At 29.7% G+C, this 18,480-nt stretch overlaps 1 protein-coding gene across 7 annotated transcripts in view; it reads right to left on the bottom strand.

The window, feature by feature from the left end:
• The window catches only part of LOC143252873 (tudor domain-containing protein 7B-like), a 107,057-nt gene that overhangs the window by 19,156 nt on the left and 69,421 nt on the right, over window positions 1-18,480 (bottom strand). For all 7 annotated transcript variants that reach the window (XR_013029222.1, XM_076505671.1, XM_076505668.1 and 4 more), the window contains exons 14-17: window positions 16,134-16,246; window positions 6,550-6,664; window positions 3,308-3,433; window positions 2,241-2,357 (exon numbers count right to left, since the gene is read on the bottom strand). Coding sequence is in view for 6 of the 7 variants with exons in the window: in XM_076505671.1 (XP_076361786.1) it covers window positions 2,241-2,357; window positions 3,308-3,433; window positions 6,550-6,664; window positions 16,134-16,246 (471 nt within the window). In the remaining variant the exon portion in view is untranslated. The remainder of the gene's footprint in view (window positions 1-2,240; window positions 2,358-3,307; window positions 3,434-6,549; window positions 6,665-16,133; window positions 16,247-18,480) is intronic.

Genomic DNA, 18,480 nt, shown 5'->3' with positions numbered 1-18,480 from the left:
ATATTGCATTTCAATCTTCTGTTTTATTTTCTGTACAATACGACTTCACATGTAATACACAACCTACTACAATACTACAGAAAACGTCTGAGCTGGGAACTAACACATCCCTGGTTCGACTTGACTGCATATATTGCATAGTGCAATACTGTTTTAATTTCAACAGTTCCAGTATTTTGATTGTGTATTAAACCTTTTGCAATGGATTTGCCGTAATATAGATGAGCTTGTACACATATTTGCACATGTCAAGTATTTATACTCTAAACTTTTGATGCAGTATGTATTCCTTCACAAAATTTGGTAGACTTTTAGTAAAGAATTTTTTAATACATTATTTTTTTAAAGATTTGTTCATGAATATATTAAGTCTATTTTGTTACTAGTCTTAGTGATTTCACATTATAGTTAAAACCTATTCTTTGTTCCAAAAATCTCAAATATTTGTGTAATCTCTGAAACTTCCTAAATACAATTCCACATTTGTTTTCAGTAAAACTTTATAATGTCTTATTTTCTCTACCCTAACTGCATAGGGTCTGTCATTTTGAGCACTTTTGTAACCATCATAAAAATGAGTACAGGTAACAGGTGTTGATTGGTTATTCATGTCATATATTGAAATAAATGTATATAAAAGACCATTTCCAAAAACGGAAAGAAGTGAATGGGGCCCATTGTGTTTGATTCAGTATATAAGCCATATATCTCAGCAAAATAAAAAGATATGAAGTTTTTATTCTATATTAAAGCTTATCAATGCTGGTAAATACAAATTCTTAATTTGCATAAAACTACAAACTTACTATTTTGATATCACAAACACCTAATTTTAAACAGTGCTGCATTCAACATACTATGTGGCTCGCAAAAATCAATAATTAGGTATGTTCTTTTAATATTTACTCTTAAATTGAGAAATTAACTCATATAATAAAGTCTGAATTACAGTCTACAATTTGATACCAAACATACTGACAAATTCACAAAACATTATTTCAATAAACTTTTGAATGCAAGTCAATGAACATGATGACATGATCTTTGAACCTTGGTCTGTCACAAAAAAGTTAAGCCAAGTACAGTTTGTGGTACATAACTAGCATAAGCAATAAGTATGTTTACCATGGCTTGCAAGTTACACCTGCTTAGTAAGTTGCAAACCCTTGCTTGTTTCTGGGATGGAAAAATTTTAAAAAGGCATGCAAAATACAGTTAATGTAGAAGCACTACTAAACACACAGAAGAGAAAAAGTGTGACAGACAGTACAGAAGGCAGTGGAACTATACCGTAAATACAAATACTTTACTTCAGATTTTTTGCAGAACTTTTAAATATTTTGTAAAGTTTCTATACTATTATTTAAATATCATTCTCGGTGGCTTTAGATTCCCAAATTTATAAAACTACAAATATCAGCAGATCAACCCTATGCTAAAACGTTTTTCAGTTTCCACTGACCTTCCACAGTAGGTAAACTGATATGTACCAAAGTACCTTACAAGTATTGCCTCTTGAGTACCTGGGATAGATATTTCTATCTGATGTGAACTCTAGTATTAAAAAAAATACAATATGAAAACTGTAATGAGTACAAAATAAGTTAAAACTCATTTAATTCAAACAAATCTACGTGGAAGGAGTTGGACATATTTTTTAGAGATTTTGATACAAATGAGATCAATAGGAAACTAATTCTTAGTTTATAATCCTAGAAATAAAACTTGCATTCAAGTTTCTGATGGCAACAGGTTTGTTCTATTTTCTGCCTCAACAACTTTCCTGAGAATCTACTAAAAAGAAGAAAATTTACAGACCATATTATGATTATTTTGTACTTGCCTATTTTAGTTTATGATTTTTAAGGCAGCACCCATTTGATAATTGATAAATTTGAAATGAATATGATTATTTAATTTTTTGAAGATTGTTTTGATGAACTCTATTTGTACTTAACTAGATAACTAGTTAATATTTCATTAATATGTTTAATAATGAGTAAAATAATCAGTTATAATAAAATCAACTTATGACACAGTAGTAATTCTGACACTTCTTTCTAATCACTGCATATCAACAGTTCTAAAATGAAAACAGAAATTAAATTCAACTAATATGTCACTAACTGCTACACTACCCAAATTCACATTTATATAAACATTAATTGAGTAGCTAATATCAAAAGGTTAAAGAAAAATTAATTTCAGTCAATTGTTTGGTTACTATTAAAACAACTTACTGATGACATATTGGATGCTAAACTAGTTACTACAGCTCTATACCAAGCATTATCAGTGTTGCTTCTCACACAATACATCTGGTCCATTGCTGGTTTCACAATGTTACCTATGGCTTCCTAGCAAAATAACAACAAAATAAAATTAGTTTACATGCATGCACTAATGGAAGGTGTAGATGTGGGCTTTTAATATTACTTAGCTATCTGTGACTTGTGCATAAATTAATTTAGTTTCTGATAAATGCACACATGTGAACAGGTCACAAGAAAATCCAGTGAAAGACACCCTGGTATTTGGGGACTGCAAAATATTTTCTTACGCAGTAAGATTTAAAATTTTTTTTTTTCCTGTATCACATTATTCAGTGAAACTAAAAATGTCAGGTACAATTACAAAAAGAAAATATTAATGTTATAATAGCAGTTATCAATCTGAAATTGTAAACAATCACAATTACAAAAAGAAAATAATGTAAAAATTTGCAAGCTGTTCACTGAAACCAAAATCAAACATCAAGTACAATTACAAAAAAAAAGGAAAATGCTTTAACAGTGCATTACTGTCATCACCACATTTACAAAAAGAAAATGTTGTAAGAATCAGTATCAATCTGATTATTGAAACTAAAAACATCACACATATTTACATAAAGAAAATTTGCATCAATCTCATCTTTAAAACAGAAATTCAAGTACACTAACAAAAAAAGAAAATTTCATAAAATATACTTGTAAACATTTTACCTTTGATTTGTTACTTTTTCCTGTGAATAACACCAGATATTCAGATGTTAAAATAAAGTTAAAAGTGCTGATAAAAAAGTTCTCTTTTCTTAACAAACCTTACCAAATATTTAAATGACTAACCATTAAAAATTCCATTATATATTAATAATGTAACTTGCAGCTGTTCTTCAACTAACACTGGAACTCGCATACATTTTGAATTTAACATTGAATAATTATTATAAAAGTATAATAAATGTTTTAAATTTGTTTCTCCCAAATTCTATTCTTAAAGGTTAGATGGGCAAGAATAGCAAAAATGCAGCTAAAGAGATACCTACTTTAAACACAGTGCTACTCTTTGACATCAAGCTCTGCAAAAGTGTAAGACCTTGTCCAGCAATCTGAACTAAAATGTCTCCATCTTTGGTAACATGGGTAAGAAATGCTCTGGTGATGTGGCCAGCCTACATGAAAGAAAAATAAAAGCAAAACTTCAAAAATATGACTTTGAAACACTTGGTAGTAAATTGTTTTACAATCACTTAATGTGATAATGCTATGGTAACTGTTACAGTTTATATTTGTAGGTATAAATAATTAAAAACAAACAAGTTACCTTTTTCTAACCATATTACAATATAGTGACTGTAAAAATAATGTCAGATAATGCTACATTGTTTTTTCACTTCATATTTACAGTTTCTATTGATTTGCATGCAAGATAATTTGGGAAATTATGTTACCAGTAACAAGATATATGGAACTGTTAATTAATTTCTCTCTTTAGTCATACTTACTTTTTTCTTACTAAGACATCTACATCAAGACTATGCCATAAGTAATGACACCATGTTACCATATTTTCTTAAATTTAATATTTTGGTTAACAGGTGGATGTTGTAGAGAATACAGTAAAATGGTTATCAATAAGTTATCTGTCTTGCTCATAGAAAACTACTGGTAGGTGGAACAAGAAAATATCTGCAAAGATTTAAAGTTTCAATATTTAATATTAACTATCATAAAATATGCATCCTTAGACATTAATTTGTGTAAATATTTTTCATACTTGAATATTTTAAATCTATATTGGAAAAATTACTCACAGTAATTAAAGTTGAACAAAGCTGTTAAAAAGTTAAATTGCTAAAAGCTGTTAGTATCAAACATACATACTCAATTACAAATTTATAGTTCAAAATGCTCCTATTTTGGAATTATTCATAGTTTCAGTCTCTGCATGACAGAAAATTTTAGTTTGTTACAAAACAAACTTTAGAAACTAATAGGCTGATGTTAGGGGTGATTTCTATAACCATAACTAGCTGAAGATGGTGAGTTGAAGTTGGTTTATGGAACTTATGGATTATGATATTCAATACCTAACCCCTATTTTATTTTCCTTGTTAACTGTTCCATTTCTTGTCCAAGTTTTTTTTAAATCAACACAGCTAGCCTACAACAACCCAGTTAGGAACTCAACCAATAACTGATTATTTCTAAAGTAATACAATATTGTGAAAGTCAACTTTTGCCATGGAAATTTTTTGGGCCCTGGCCTTTTCCAGACACTCTAAGATGTGTCCAGAGACCCTAGATTTGTTTTCACAACTGCTGTTTAGGGCTGCAACTCTTATAATGTATACTTGTTACTGAACCAACGTTTCATTGTTTAGAAGTTAGAATTCTTGTGAGAAATACACTCTTTTATATTGGTATCTAAAATTATTAAAAATGCAAAAGGTGCAACTGTTAATAATTTTTCATAAAATATTTACATACATCAGATTTTACCAATGCTACATTTTTTTTTATTCTAAACATGATTATAAATAACTAAATATTTAATCTTAATTAGAAAAGTTTTAGAAATTAGTTTCCATGTGTATTTTCCTACCAATTACATTATTAAATATACAAGTTCTGAAATCACTGGATTATAGTCCAACTGGGCTAATTCTTTTCAGAATATATTCATGTTATTTTAGCTTTGACTTATTTTAATTATTTTAGGACTATATGATCAACTCTGATTAATTCAAAATATATTATAGTGAACATTTTATTAGAGTTTTTACACAGCTCACTCTTCAAAAATTAACTGGTATCATATTATCATTGTAAAACTGATACACAGAGAAGATAGACATTGTTATTTGTTAACACAATAATATATTCAGATTATCTGAAGAATACTCCAAAATACTAGGTTCTTAATCTGGCTAAGTTTAGAAAGTAACTTAATTATAAACTATTGTAATGAAAGTTTAAAAACAACATTACACTTATTTACTATTTTTTACTTTATTTTGCATACAAATTTTAAAATTACTTACATACGTTAATTCAAACTAATTTCCTTAACTTTAATTCAAAATTTTTTTACAATTAATGTTTTGTTCTTTTTTTGGCATTTATTAAGTGTCATTCTTAAAGAATGAAGACAAATAAAAGTCCATATTTTTTAAATTTTTACACAGTTGCAGACAGTTTTGCCTGTAAAGAAACAACCCAGGTTCTTTAAGATGGAAAAAAAAAATCACATATCACCCTTGAGAAGATTTTTATTGATGTTATGTATTATTTAAAAAACAATAAAAAATATATCTCCTAAACTATTTGAGTGATTACTTGTTTAACTGTTATATTCATTTTTTCATTCATTCTAGTATCTCCTTCATAAAATAGTCTTCAAAACTAACAATAGTGCATGGAAAACAGGTTATTTGATACTAAAACATCAAATATGATCACAAAAAATCTGTTGTAACAAAAAAATTTTTTATCCTTTAATTTTTTATTTTTCCATGAATAACTTCAAATATTAATATTTTATAGAAAAATAGAATATTTAATCTTACAAACATCTCGTTTTCCATAATTTGAGATGCAAATTACAACTGAATTTTGTGGATTTCTCTAACAAGTGATCCAAGAAGTCAGGTGTCTGATTATGCCAAGTACATATATACTGCTTGAGGCCTAAGAGAATTATGGTAATAACATTACAAATTGAGCATCCCCTTTTAAAGTTATATTAATAAATCATTAAAATATGACTAAAAACTAAAAAAGTACAAGGAGGTCACGAGGTTGGTCAGATTGGCAAATCCAGTGTTGAGAGTATCATACTATTCCTAACAGTCTATAGTTCATGTTATAGTGGTTTAGTTCAATTTTTGCAACCAACACTTTGGCATATGATGAATACCAATAAACATCTCAAAGGATATAACCTTAAAGGCATTCAACCGACATTATCTACATTCAACAAAATGGCAGGATAGTTTCTTGAAGAATTTTTTAAAAGCTCCACAATAGTTCCCAACAAATTAAGGAAGAATACATAAAAACATTTTGTCAGGTTATGTAACCTATTTTAATTTCATACAAACTTACATAAACCTAAGTGTATTCATATGCATTTTCAATTAAAAACATTATAGAAATTAGTATCTGCTTTAGTTTTTTCAGCATTTAATTTATATGAAAATGCACTTATGGTAACTATTTTGTGGTAAATTTGATGTTTTTATCTTAACTCTGATGGAAGTATGAAAAGATTATTTTTCTAACCCACCTGAGGAAGCTTTGGAGTGATTGCTTCTTTAGCTGTTATGTTAATTACTTTTTCATTGATGTTAACATCATCTTCAGTAGAAGTATCATATAATATCACTTGAATGGGTTCTTCCCTAGGTAGACATGCATATATAGCACTTTGAAACCAACTCTTAACTGAACAATAACTGTCTAAGATAAGCAAATAAGATAATTTTAAAATATTAACTTAATTTCATTCATTACCTAATAAAATGGCAGAATAGTTTGTTGAACAATTTTTTAAAAGATCACTAACAATTTTAACAAACTAAGGATGAAATATAAAAACATTCAGTCAGGTTATGTAACCCATTTTAATTGCATATAAATTTAAATGAACCTTCAAGTTTATTCATAGGTATTTTAAATTAAAAACACTACATAAATTAGGAAATGTCTTTGTTCAATTTTTTCAGCATGTGATTTATTTAAATAATACATGTTTATTTAGTGTTTGCAAGGGCAGAATGCAACATATGTAAATATACATGTTAATGTGAAACCTACCAACTCATTTAGTTACCAACAGTTTATTGCAAGGGATATTTTCAATTATAACACTATTAATGAATTGCATTAACTTGCATTTAATTCATATAACATTTGGTTTATATTGATTGTGTAGCTTTCTTTCTGAGAAGTTGTTTGTTTTGAACTACAAGACGTTTTAACACTGCAAAAGTTTATTAACACTTGTGTAAGTTCATAACCTCAAACTTCCAACATATAATTCAAGGCACAAAATAATGCATTTTTGGTGCAATATCAAAGTAACTGAAAACAATTAATATAAAAAGTAAAAATATCAGAAAATTTAGTTCATGTTTAATATAATGTTCTAACTGTAATATCTTATTAATTTATTTAAATATTGTAACCAGTTGTTCAGACCAGGCAAAGATTACTGTTCGTGGAGGAGAACATAATGTCTTTGTAGAGAGCTTCGAGAAAAATGAACAGTAGTATAAGTAACAAAATTAGATTGATAATTTATGTCATTTCTAAAAAATGTTTTCTTAGTTTATTTTTTATAACTACATTTTTAGTAAAGTTACTTATTTTGCGAGTTGCATTTGTTTTAGCAACAACAAAAATTACATTTATGACTAAGTTATGAATGAATTTTCAACACTTCATGAATGTGATTCAGTTTCTCCTTTCTCTTAAGATACCTCTGCATATAAACTCTGTACATTATACACTCTGTTAACCCTATGTGCATGGGTATGAACTGCTCGTATCACAACATTTTAGTTATATTCAAAATTTAAACTACTTTTATTGTCACTATATTTAAGTTAAATATAACTCACGTTTTAATATTATATAAAATTTAATTCAAAATTCAGTATTAAAAATTATTCAATACTCACTGTTTTATAACACTTGCACAGTAAGTGGTTTGATTCATATTTTATTACTTTTATCACAAAGTCAACAGTGCTTAAACAATCCAAAACACAGGTTTCTCCCTATGGGCTAGAATATAAAATAAGAACCTCCTACATTCCCATTTGCTGAAATTTGCCTTGTTCAGAAAGTTAAATAAATTATAATAGTTTAATGATGTACTTTTTTTGAAAATGCATATTTAAAACTTTCAGGAATAATTTGTGTTTGCTTTAGTATGAGAGAATCAGCAAGACTTTAACACAAAAGTTAGCAGCTGTTTTTCCTAAATACAATTTTGTAACATTTTAAAACAATGGATGAGTTTTTTTTATTTATTGTTAAACTTTTTATGCCAGCTAACTAGAGATTTAAGCTCTTATGTGTAAACAGTAAAATGGTGTGTGTGTGTGTGTGTGTGTGTGTGTGTGTGTGTGTGTAATATATGGCAATAAACATATTTAACAAAATACTGATAATAAGTTACATTTGTATTTCATAGGCTAGCTTTACCACATAATTATAAATTTGTAAAGTGAATATGTATTATGTACTCAGATGAAAAGTGCACAATTTTACAACTTTCATTTACAACTATGTTATGAATATATATCAATAAACTTGGCATCAAAACATAGCTATAATTCAACTTTCTTAATTTTAAAGAGAAATATTTATTGCTTTATTGAAACAAATAAAAGCTTAACATGCTTGCAAGCTTCTCAGATGAAATGTTATTTGCCTGAAACAGCAATGGCTCACACTAATTTATTATTTTACTGTCTGAGGGATTACTGTTCCATATGAAAAAAACCAGAGTAATGTTTAAACTGTGAATATAAGTAATTTGTAAATTCATGGTCATTAGGTAGAAAAAACTGTTCTGCTAAATTCATGCATGTTTTAACTTATTTTCATTATATATAATGTCTCTAAAGGCCCGTGAACCAATGCTATACGAAGAGAAATTTACATATAAAATACACAATGTTACAGAAAAAAACTTGTACCTCTACGATATTCCAAAGGTTATGAAAATGAAATATAAAACTTTCAAATGAAAAAAAGTCATTTCATTCCTATCATGAAATTATCCTTTCATACTGACCAATTCTAAAAGTTATGAGATGAATTCTTTATTAAAAAAAGTAACTTTTTGTAAATAACATGCTTTCCATATTTGGTAAAAGACTGAAAATTTCATGAAGATACACAGATTAAGTTTACAATTACAGTAACTGCAATATTTCTAGAATAAGTTCAGTGGCCTAAGCCCATTTACATAGAATGAATCTCTGATTACAGTATAATGTTTTAGTATTCTGCATATTAGAAAATTAGTTTTATTACCTATGTGGTGTGATCCCATAATGTAAACATAACATGTATGCTGAGAGTTATTGAAAGAAAGTAACTGTTCATTTTTAAACATTATCTTACTAGCTAAATGGCTGTTATATAAAAATACTTATCTTGCTTTTAAAAATTTAACTTAAATAATTTTATCTATACATTTTATCAAAATAAATAGCATTATAATAACAATACACACAAAAAACAAATTATTTGCCATTTTCTGGTATTTTTGTGTATATTTTGTCATTACCTGTGTATGTGCGATATTTTATACTTGTGTTACTTGCATAAGATTAACATACATTTAAAAACATAGTAATTTAGAAAAACACAATCATTAGCAGGAAGACCTCTAACATGTGAAAATGATGACAAATTGAAAACTTAACTCCAAATACAAATTTTACTTGAATTTCACCACATCATCACTAAGTATTCTAATCAATTACGTGTGCATGTTTGGGTAAGAACTTACTACAAATTTCAATAATAAAAGAACATTTAATCTTAATGGTGTTCCAATTTAGATTCAACTAGGTTAGTAAACTGCTGGGAAATTTACTTTAGTATTTTCAGAATTCTTAATATACCTGAACACTATTTATATGTAAAATGTCAATTATCAAAGTCTTCTTAAATGAATGCTTTATTTCTGTTTAACTGATAAGAAAGGGAAAGGAAAAACTTGATGAAAAATGAAATGCATTTCTGAGTATTACTGCATCACAATATCTTGTACTGTGTGGAATATTCTAAGTCCTGGTCAGGCTGTAAATACCCATCTGAAATGTAGTTTAAGAGAGTTAGATCTAAACTGCATGACTGAGTTTAGCCATAAAAAGCACATAGTGGAAATTCCTAAAGTGAAATTATCACAAATTGTATTGTAATAAGATAGTACAGAAACAGATGTATGTTGTCGTAATTGTTCAAATGTAACTAAACCTACCTGAGTGGACTTTTATGAACAAAAAAGAGAATTACTTAAAATTCTTGGATACAACTGTTATAACATACATTTGTATAAACATTTGACCTTATGCAATATTATTTTAAAACAAGTGGACTGTGTGCTGTTTGTTTATTGTGAAATTTATCACCAAAAAATCAGACATCTATTGTAATGAAACAAGCCCCTATGTAAAAACCCTGACAGTTCTGAAACAACCATTACATGGGTAAATACAGAAGTGTATTTAAACAAGAAATAAATAAGCCTATATATGCACAGTTTTAGTGGTTGTGAAAATATTGTAGATGCCACAATCACATTATATAACTATGCCAACTGATTTTGAAAAGTGAATACACAGGATTAAGCAACTTAGGCTCAGAGATGACTATCTATGAGAGTTAAACACCATCAAGATTTAGAGAGAATACAGCATCAGCAGAGGAGAGGAAGAAATGGAAAGACTGAAAATTATGAACATAAGAACATTAATGTTTTATTAATACTTTCAATGTATTTACTGCTTTATTATACATTAACTGAGAAAGAAAGAGACTGGAAGTACAGAGAATAAGAGCACAAACTGAGATTACCAAGCTCACCAACCAAAAAGATGGAGTACCCAAGAACGACAATGGAGTAATGCCAGCTGACCAAATCTGATGAACAAAAAATATAATATGGCTGCTTTCCTGAAGAGGTAAGAGATTGATCCAAAGTCAGAATTGGGACAAAGGCAGTTGGGAAGTCTATCTCGTCCCCTTTCTCATAGGTAAAAAAATATACGAGTTTATGTAGGCATAATTTTGGAAGATGCCATGGACTATGATAAGCTAAATGTGGCTTTACTAAAATGCTACGAGCTTACAAAGGAAAAGCTGTCATCAGAAGTTTAAAGAAATCAAACCTGATGCTAAATAAACTGTAATTCAGTTTGTGGCATGTCTGTAGCAATACTTCACTAGATGGCCTGACATGACAATGTATGAAAATATTTTTGAATGACTGGCAGATGTACTAATATGTGAATAGTTCATGATTACGTGCTCAACTTATATGTCACTGTTCCTAAAGGAGAGAGCACTAAATGAAGTGAACAAGATGATCAAGCTGGCAGAACAGCATATGGAAGCCCAAGGACAGAACAGAATAATCAGTTAGCTGTCCCTAATTTAGTAGTTTAAAAGAGAGGGAAGGCAGTTAGTCATCACCCACCTCAACTCTTGGGCTACTCTTTACCAACGGGGTGGCTGACCAGAAGCAGGATGCCACCAAAACTGAAAAGATTAATAGTATATGACCATGTGATAAGAAAGGTGCATCTGTGTGTAATGGTTGATGGGACAGCAAGAAAGTTTCCCACAGTAAGAAAAAAAGATGAACACTTCATATAACAAGTAAAACAGAGTATCCATTAGATTTTGACATTCAGACATTTGTTTTCTTAGTTTATTAAGAATACTTCATTGAAGAAATATTTTTTGTATGGGAAACACTTATTTCCTGAAAGACTGTCAAATATTGTGAAGATATACATGGTATACTAAGTTAGTTGTTAAAGACTTTAAATGAGCAAAAAGAGAGGTCAAGTGGTCGATCAAATCAACCTAGTCTGTGTTGAGAGAGTTAAACTTAACAAAATAGTTGACTGATTTAATTGTATTACATCAATTAAGTTTAAGATACACTTTTCCAACTTCCTACAATGAAAATAGCAAACATGTTAAAAAAAACCTAATTCGCCTGAGAAGTGTGGTCATCAGCAAGCTGTAAAACATATTTAGAATGCTCAAAATTAGGTGTAAAAACACTGAGCTAATCAATTAATATGCCAACATAAAGTTAGTCAAACAATAAGGGAGCATGAATTTACAAAGCAGCAGACAGAGTATTAGCTCATAATATAAAATAAAAAGCAAGATATGTACTAAAAATACAAAGACCAACAAAATAAAATGGGTGGGGATAGTGCAAAGGTAATCTAGTTCATGCTAAAATGAATTGATACCAGTAAATCATGTTTGTTTATTATACAGAATCTTTCAATTCTTTTTGTTAAAATGTTTACCACATCTTACTGCATTTGGTTTTGTTGTTAATAATCAATGGACACACTTTTAATATTGAGTACTGAGACAATGGTTGCTCATTTATGTTTTGACTATGTGTGTATGTTTACTGAGAACATTACTTGAAGACACAAAAATAACTAGGAGCCATTTTATGTTTAAAAAAAAGATAGATAACTGATAAATACTACATCCCTTCCTTGTTACCATAAATTAGACATATACTGATTTGGATGATAAAACCAATTTTAAAATTTAATTCAGCCAGTGAAATTCCCTGCATTTCCCCTGCAGGAAAAAATACTTTATTTTTTTTTGTGGCAGGACATCCTAATGACAGCAACCCTCTATGACTGGTGATTAGGACTAAACCAGAAGAACCAAACAAAAAGGAGACTAGGAGGCATCTTCATTTATCACAAAAGTTCAACAAAAGAAAGGCAAACAAAACAGGCTTCTGCAAGTCTCAAAAGGTGATATTGCAAATGTTGGTCTATAGGAATTGAAGGAATCATAGAAGATTGATCTTTCATTGCAGAATCTTTGGGACAGTACCCAGGAGAATGTTGAACACAAGACAAAGGGGAAAGGGATTTACAGAACAGAGGACTGGAAGGGAATGCTGTACCAGATCTTTTAAGGTAGATCTACTGAGGATGTTAAACTCAATACTGGACTTAAGTGATGAAGTTGGCTTATGAGTTGATCATGGGAAGACATCTAGGAGCAAAGAAGGTGGTATGTAAAAATCACCAGCAACTTCCACTAGCTAAGGGTCATCAGAAATAATGCCAGATTCTGCAGGTCATGTGATATTTGCAAAGGGACAGTACCTCAAGAAAATATACACAAGTTGCCACTGAGTACAATGGTTCTTACAGAAGAACCATTCTGTATAATAGCTGTGGACTTGATTGAGCTATCAGTACCTGTATGTAATGAGGGCTACTAGTATATGCTGACAGTAGATGACTGTGACATGTTACTCAAAAATCATAATAATTCTGAAGGTGGAAATCAAGAAAGTAGTAGAAGCCCTCCTAGACATGGTTTGAAGATTACAATTACCAAAAGAAGTCTTAAGTGACAGAGGGACCTAGTTTACATCAGAACCGATACAAGAGGTGTGTAGTCTCATCAGCACAAGGTAGCTCTTTACCACACTGTAAATAAAACTCCAGATGTAACGGACTTTGTGAGAGAAAGCGGTCGTAAAGAGCATACTGAAGAAGATAAGCCAGAAGAGACAAGACTGTAAAGGTACTTGTAGACAGTATTTGTTTACCAAGAAGTCTCACAAGTAAGTATAGGATTTTCACCCATGAAGTTTTTGTATGGAAGAACAGTATAAGGTTCAATACAGTATTTAAAGAACTATGGATAGGAGAAGGATAATCAAAAGTGAGGAACACATATCAATATGCATTAGATCTCAGGAAAAAACTGGAAAAGATGTGTAAACTTGCTTGAGAACGTTTGTATGCAATTAAAGACAGTCGAAAGCACTTCTATGACAAGAAGGCCAAGGATTGACATTTCAAGGTCAGATAGAAGGTCTTGGTTTTGCTACTCACAAATAACAACAAACTCATCCTACAGAAGTACAGGAAGTGGTTGACAGAATGAGTATAACGTGAAAGCAAATGGGGAAACCAAGATCTACCACACTAACCTACTAAAGAGAATTTTGAGAAAGGAACTCTATCAGGTGCAGCTATTGAGGCACAGACAGACATTGTACATATGGCTGTCGTAGGCACAGATCCTGAAGATGGCTTTAAGAAACAAAAATAACAACATTGGGTGGAGGTGAAGTGTACAAAGATATCAAAATCAGTGAAGTGACTGGCAAGCAGAAGAAAGAGCTATAAGATATACTCTTCAGTATAATGTTGTCTTCACATATAGTCCAGGCAAGATATACCTTATGAAACACAAGATCAAGACCTCAACCAGGAATCCAGCCAAGGTGTTAGAAGCTGGAATCATTGTATCTATGAATTCAGCCTCTTGTTTACCAGTTGTAATTGTGAAGAGGAATGACTCACATACTGCTACATAGATTTCTGGATGTTGAATCTTGTGGGTAACTCAGAGGTTATCATGGCAAAACTACATCGGGCCTAATTCTTTTCAATGATCAACCTCAATAATTGTTATTGGTATATCCTGATGGAGACAGAATTTCAAAAAAAGAGCCTTTGTGACACCCACGTATCCTTGCTACATAGAATCCATATAGTCTGATTACATTTTTTCATTTTATATATATATTCCATTTCCAATAAATTCCTTGTTGCACAAAAATTTAGTTATTAGGATATCAACAATGATGCTTTAATAAAATTAAAACACCAACAATGTTCACATTTCCTTAAACTGAAATATTTCTGATGGATATTTCCATATACAGAAAGCTATTTTTCATTTAAAATTGTTCAAATCTGCTGGAAAGACTTGCAAGCCATCTGTCTTGTGAAAACTCCCACCTAAAATCCATGTGAATCACATGAAATTGCACTAAGGCACGATGACTTATCCTGCAGTAAAAATCTTCAGCAATAAATACTGCAAACATACCTCCTTACATCAATACATCCTATATATTAAAGCTCAAACTATTCAATTCTTTGATAAAGCTACAAATAAAGATGCAATGGGAAAGTGGGGAAGAAAGGTAGAAACATGCATGGAGATAACTATCAGAAATATTTTTTCAATTGAAGAACTGTTAGTTTTATATACAATCACTCAGATCCACACAAGAAACCTAGAATTCCATACCAAGATGTTGGAAAGACCACTGGCCAAAAGTTATCTAGATGACCTCATTTAGCAAGAGTCCAAAAACAAGTCTATAGTTTCATGTCTAGCTTTCCAATTATAGTTTATTTTTTACTTTTCAAATTCATTAATTATAATTTATTCCACACATTAAATGATGTTTGAAGGGCTTTATTGAGATATTCCATGAAACTCCTTACAAAGGTGCACTGCCAAAACAAGATAGCACTTATACATACCATGTATTATGTTCTACGTACACACATTAAGGAGTAAAAAGTAGAATGAAAAATTAACATGGATGTGTATATGGCAAGGAATAAATATTATCTTTTAAGTATTTATTTTAATGAAATAGATAGTAGAACCAAACATGAATAGTTATGGATATGTGGTAAGGTATATTCAAATAAGACTAAGCATTATTTAACAAGTTCTTGTGAAGAAGTAATAAACAAGATGTAAAAATAAACTTCCATCTGAACATATTAACCATATGGCTATGGGCCCATTTTCTACATGTCACAAGGTTTTACTGAGTTATGTTCCAAATTTAAATAAATAACTTTACTACCAATGTATGCTAATGAAACTAGCAAGGTTGGAAGAAAAAAGGCATAAAACAGCAGGAAAAAACTGAATTGCATAGTGAATGCCTGATACAGCAATAAAGGGTAGAAGAAAGGAAAAGGGAGTGCATTTGTGCCTAGAGGTGTGTTAGAGGGTTCCACTGCATGGTAAGTCATTATGAAATAGTGGAATTTGACATGAATTTTAGGCTGGAATTTCCACAAGCCTGGTGACATGCAAGTCTCTCAGGCAGATTACCAGTTTTTCAAGAGAATAAAAACTTTTTTGATATACAGTTGAGTGATTGTTTTGGAAGTTTGTTTGCATCCAAAACCTATATTTCAACAAAGAAATACAACTGGAAAAAATTTCATGAAAACAACATATTAAAAAAATATTACCATTTTTGTTACTATGATTTCATAAAAGTAATGTACATACCTTGTTACCACTTCAGCAACCATAGTTTTTCCCATAATAAGGTCTATAACATGATAAACTGTATTGCTCTCTTCAGCATAATCCTCTAATCCTGCAAGTTGGCAATGTACAGCCTAATAACAGAACAGTAAAACCGGCAAGTGTTAACACACAATATATCCATCTACCTTGATTGTTAGTGAATTTTGTAAAAAAAAATTCTTAAATTAGTTTAGCTTACTTAATACTTCTATGATTTAGGAACTTAAATATTATACACATCAAAACATTTCATATTACTTTAGTGTTTTTGTTTTGTTTTTAATGAACTAAATAGTTAATGATGATAATTGTATACACAAACACTGTATATTGTAAACTGTACTGCTCTACTAATTAAAGATCACAAGACCTCAACATTTCAATCTAACAAAGATACTAGAAAACATTTGAAACTGTCTTTGGTAATACCCAAATGTTTCAAGAAAGATGGCTGAATACAAACTAGTAATGCCTAGAATTGGTGTTAACTATAACTTTTATAATGTAATAAATATCTCTGTACACTTTCTCCATGGGAATACTGAAATACTGCCACAATTATAATCACAGACTAGAAGTGTACTTTTCACATGCTGATAATACAAATGGTTTACCTGTTTATTTTATACAATGCACAGTGATTAGAAAGTGAATATTCTACTTTAATGAGTATTACAGCACATAACATTAAAGATGGTGAGGTAATAAATCTTTATTACACAAATTGCTGTAACATAAAAATACCCAACCAGAAGCATGGTAGGTTGGACAATATGCACTAAGGTCTATGCATCTATACAAAGATTGATCTGTAAATTTGGAAAAAGATTATCCGAGTTTTCCACTATAAAACTCCCAACCCCTCGTTCAACCATTTCTGAAATGTTTAACAAGTCTGCTGTGCTTTTGCAGTAATCCTGATTTATGATGCAACATATCTTTTTAGGTGCACATCAAATAATCCATTATAAATCTCACAACAAAAATTATTTGTGATTTAAATTTGTAGAATTTAATAAAGAATGTTATAGAAAATTAAATGATTCAGCCAAATTAACAAGGCTGATTACAGAACTGTTTAAGAAAAGAAGTAATAAAACTAGTGTTTAAGAATCATAATCTTTGAAACTGTAATTTTCTTACATATTAAATGTTTATTTTATTTTTTGACTTCTGATTCTGTCTTTGATTCTCATATACACTTCGAGTTGGTGGCCTATGAAAATTACCAGAGCAAATTTCTGGCATTTTCACTAAACATTTCCTCATGAACATGTGGAGTAAAGCAGTGATTGCTCTAAGTGCAAATTAATTTAATGTTAAGATTAAAAATGCTTTCCTTCATTTAAAATTTGTCTAAGTTCATTTACATAATCACTTAAACTTCCTGAATAAATTTTAAACTTTTTCTGTAAAATTTTATATTTGATCTGATATTTTCTCTACCCTAATTCTATATAAGGTTCATAAATCTGACCGACCTCAGAAGTACCATAAAAAATAAATTAAATTACCCCTTTTTTCTAGACTGACTTCAAATTGTGAAAAAACTCAACAGTACTCATTTGTCTACTTAAATTTTATTGCTTTTTGAAGTACTCATAAAAATCCTAACACACAAGTTGTAAATTACTCTATCAAATTATGAGAGAATACCTTATGAAGAATTTTTATTATTTCTTTATTTTACCTATTATAACCTAAAAAGTTTATAATGGTCTTCTTGCAACTTACTCATTAGCACACCTCATGAACAATTATTTTTTTTTACCTTTTATAACTTAAAAAGTTTATAATTTTTTTATATTTCAGTTACTTTTATTATAATGAATACGAATATGCATGAAATAAAGTACTTATCTGGGTCTTTTATTCTGTTGTTAACTATCTACATCACTTTACTCTTTTACACTAATGGTAGTACTGCACTAAATTTATTTAATTATACTTCTCACAATAGGCTCAAGTACTTTGCAAAGAGTTGTATCAAAAATTTCACATGTAGAGCAATACATACAGTAACTATTATATTCCTTAATGTATCCTCTCAAATATTGGTAAGATTTATTAGAGATTATAACTATCTTGTACACAAAGAATGTCACAGTTTTTTTTTTTTTTTATCATCTATTAGAGCTACTTTTACTCAAACTCTTAATAAATTGACTGCAAGGTGATTTTCATTGAAGAATGAAGACCTGAGCAGTGACAACACTAATGAGTAATTTACATTAAATTAGAGAAAATGTTACAATTCTCATACTAGGAGAAAGTGAGGATTTTTTTAAACAATTTCTTATAAAACTAAAAACATAAAACTTAGGTA

Source organism: Tachypleus tridentatus, chromosome 6 (assembly GCF_004210375.1).
Source record: "Tachypleus tridentatus isolate NWPU-2018 chromosome 6, ASM421037v1, whole genome shotgun sequence".
In the NCBI taxonomy this organism is placed as follows: Eukaryota; Metazoa; Arthropoda; class Merostomata; order Xiphosura; family Limulidae; genus Tachypleus; species Tachypleus tridentatus.
This window is presented reverse-complemented; position numbering and strand designations above follow the sequence as displayed.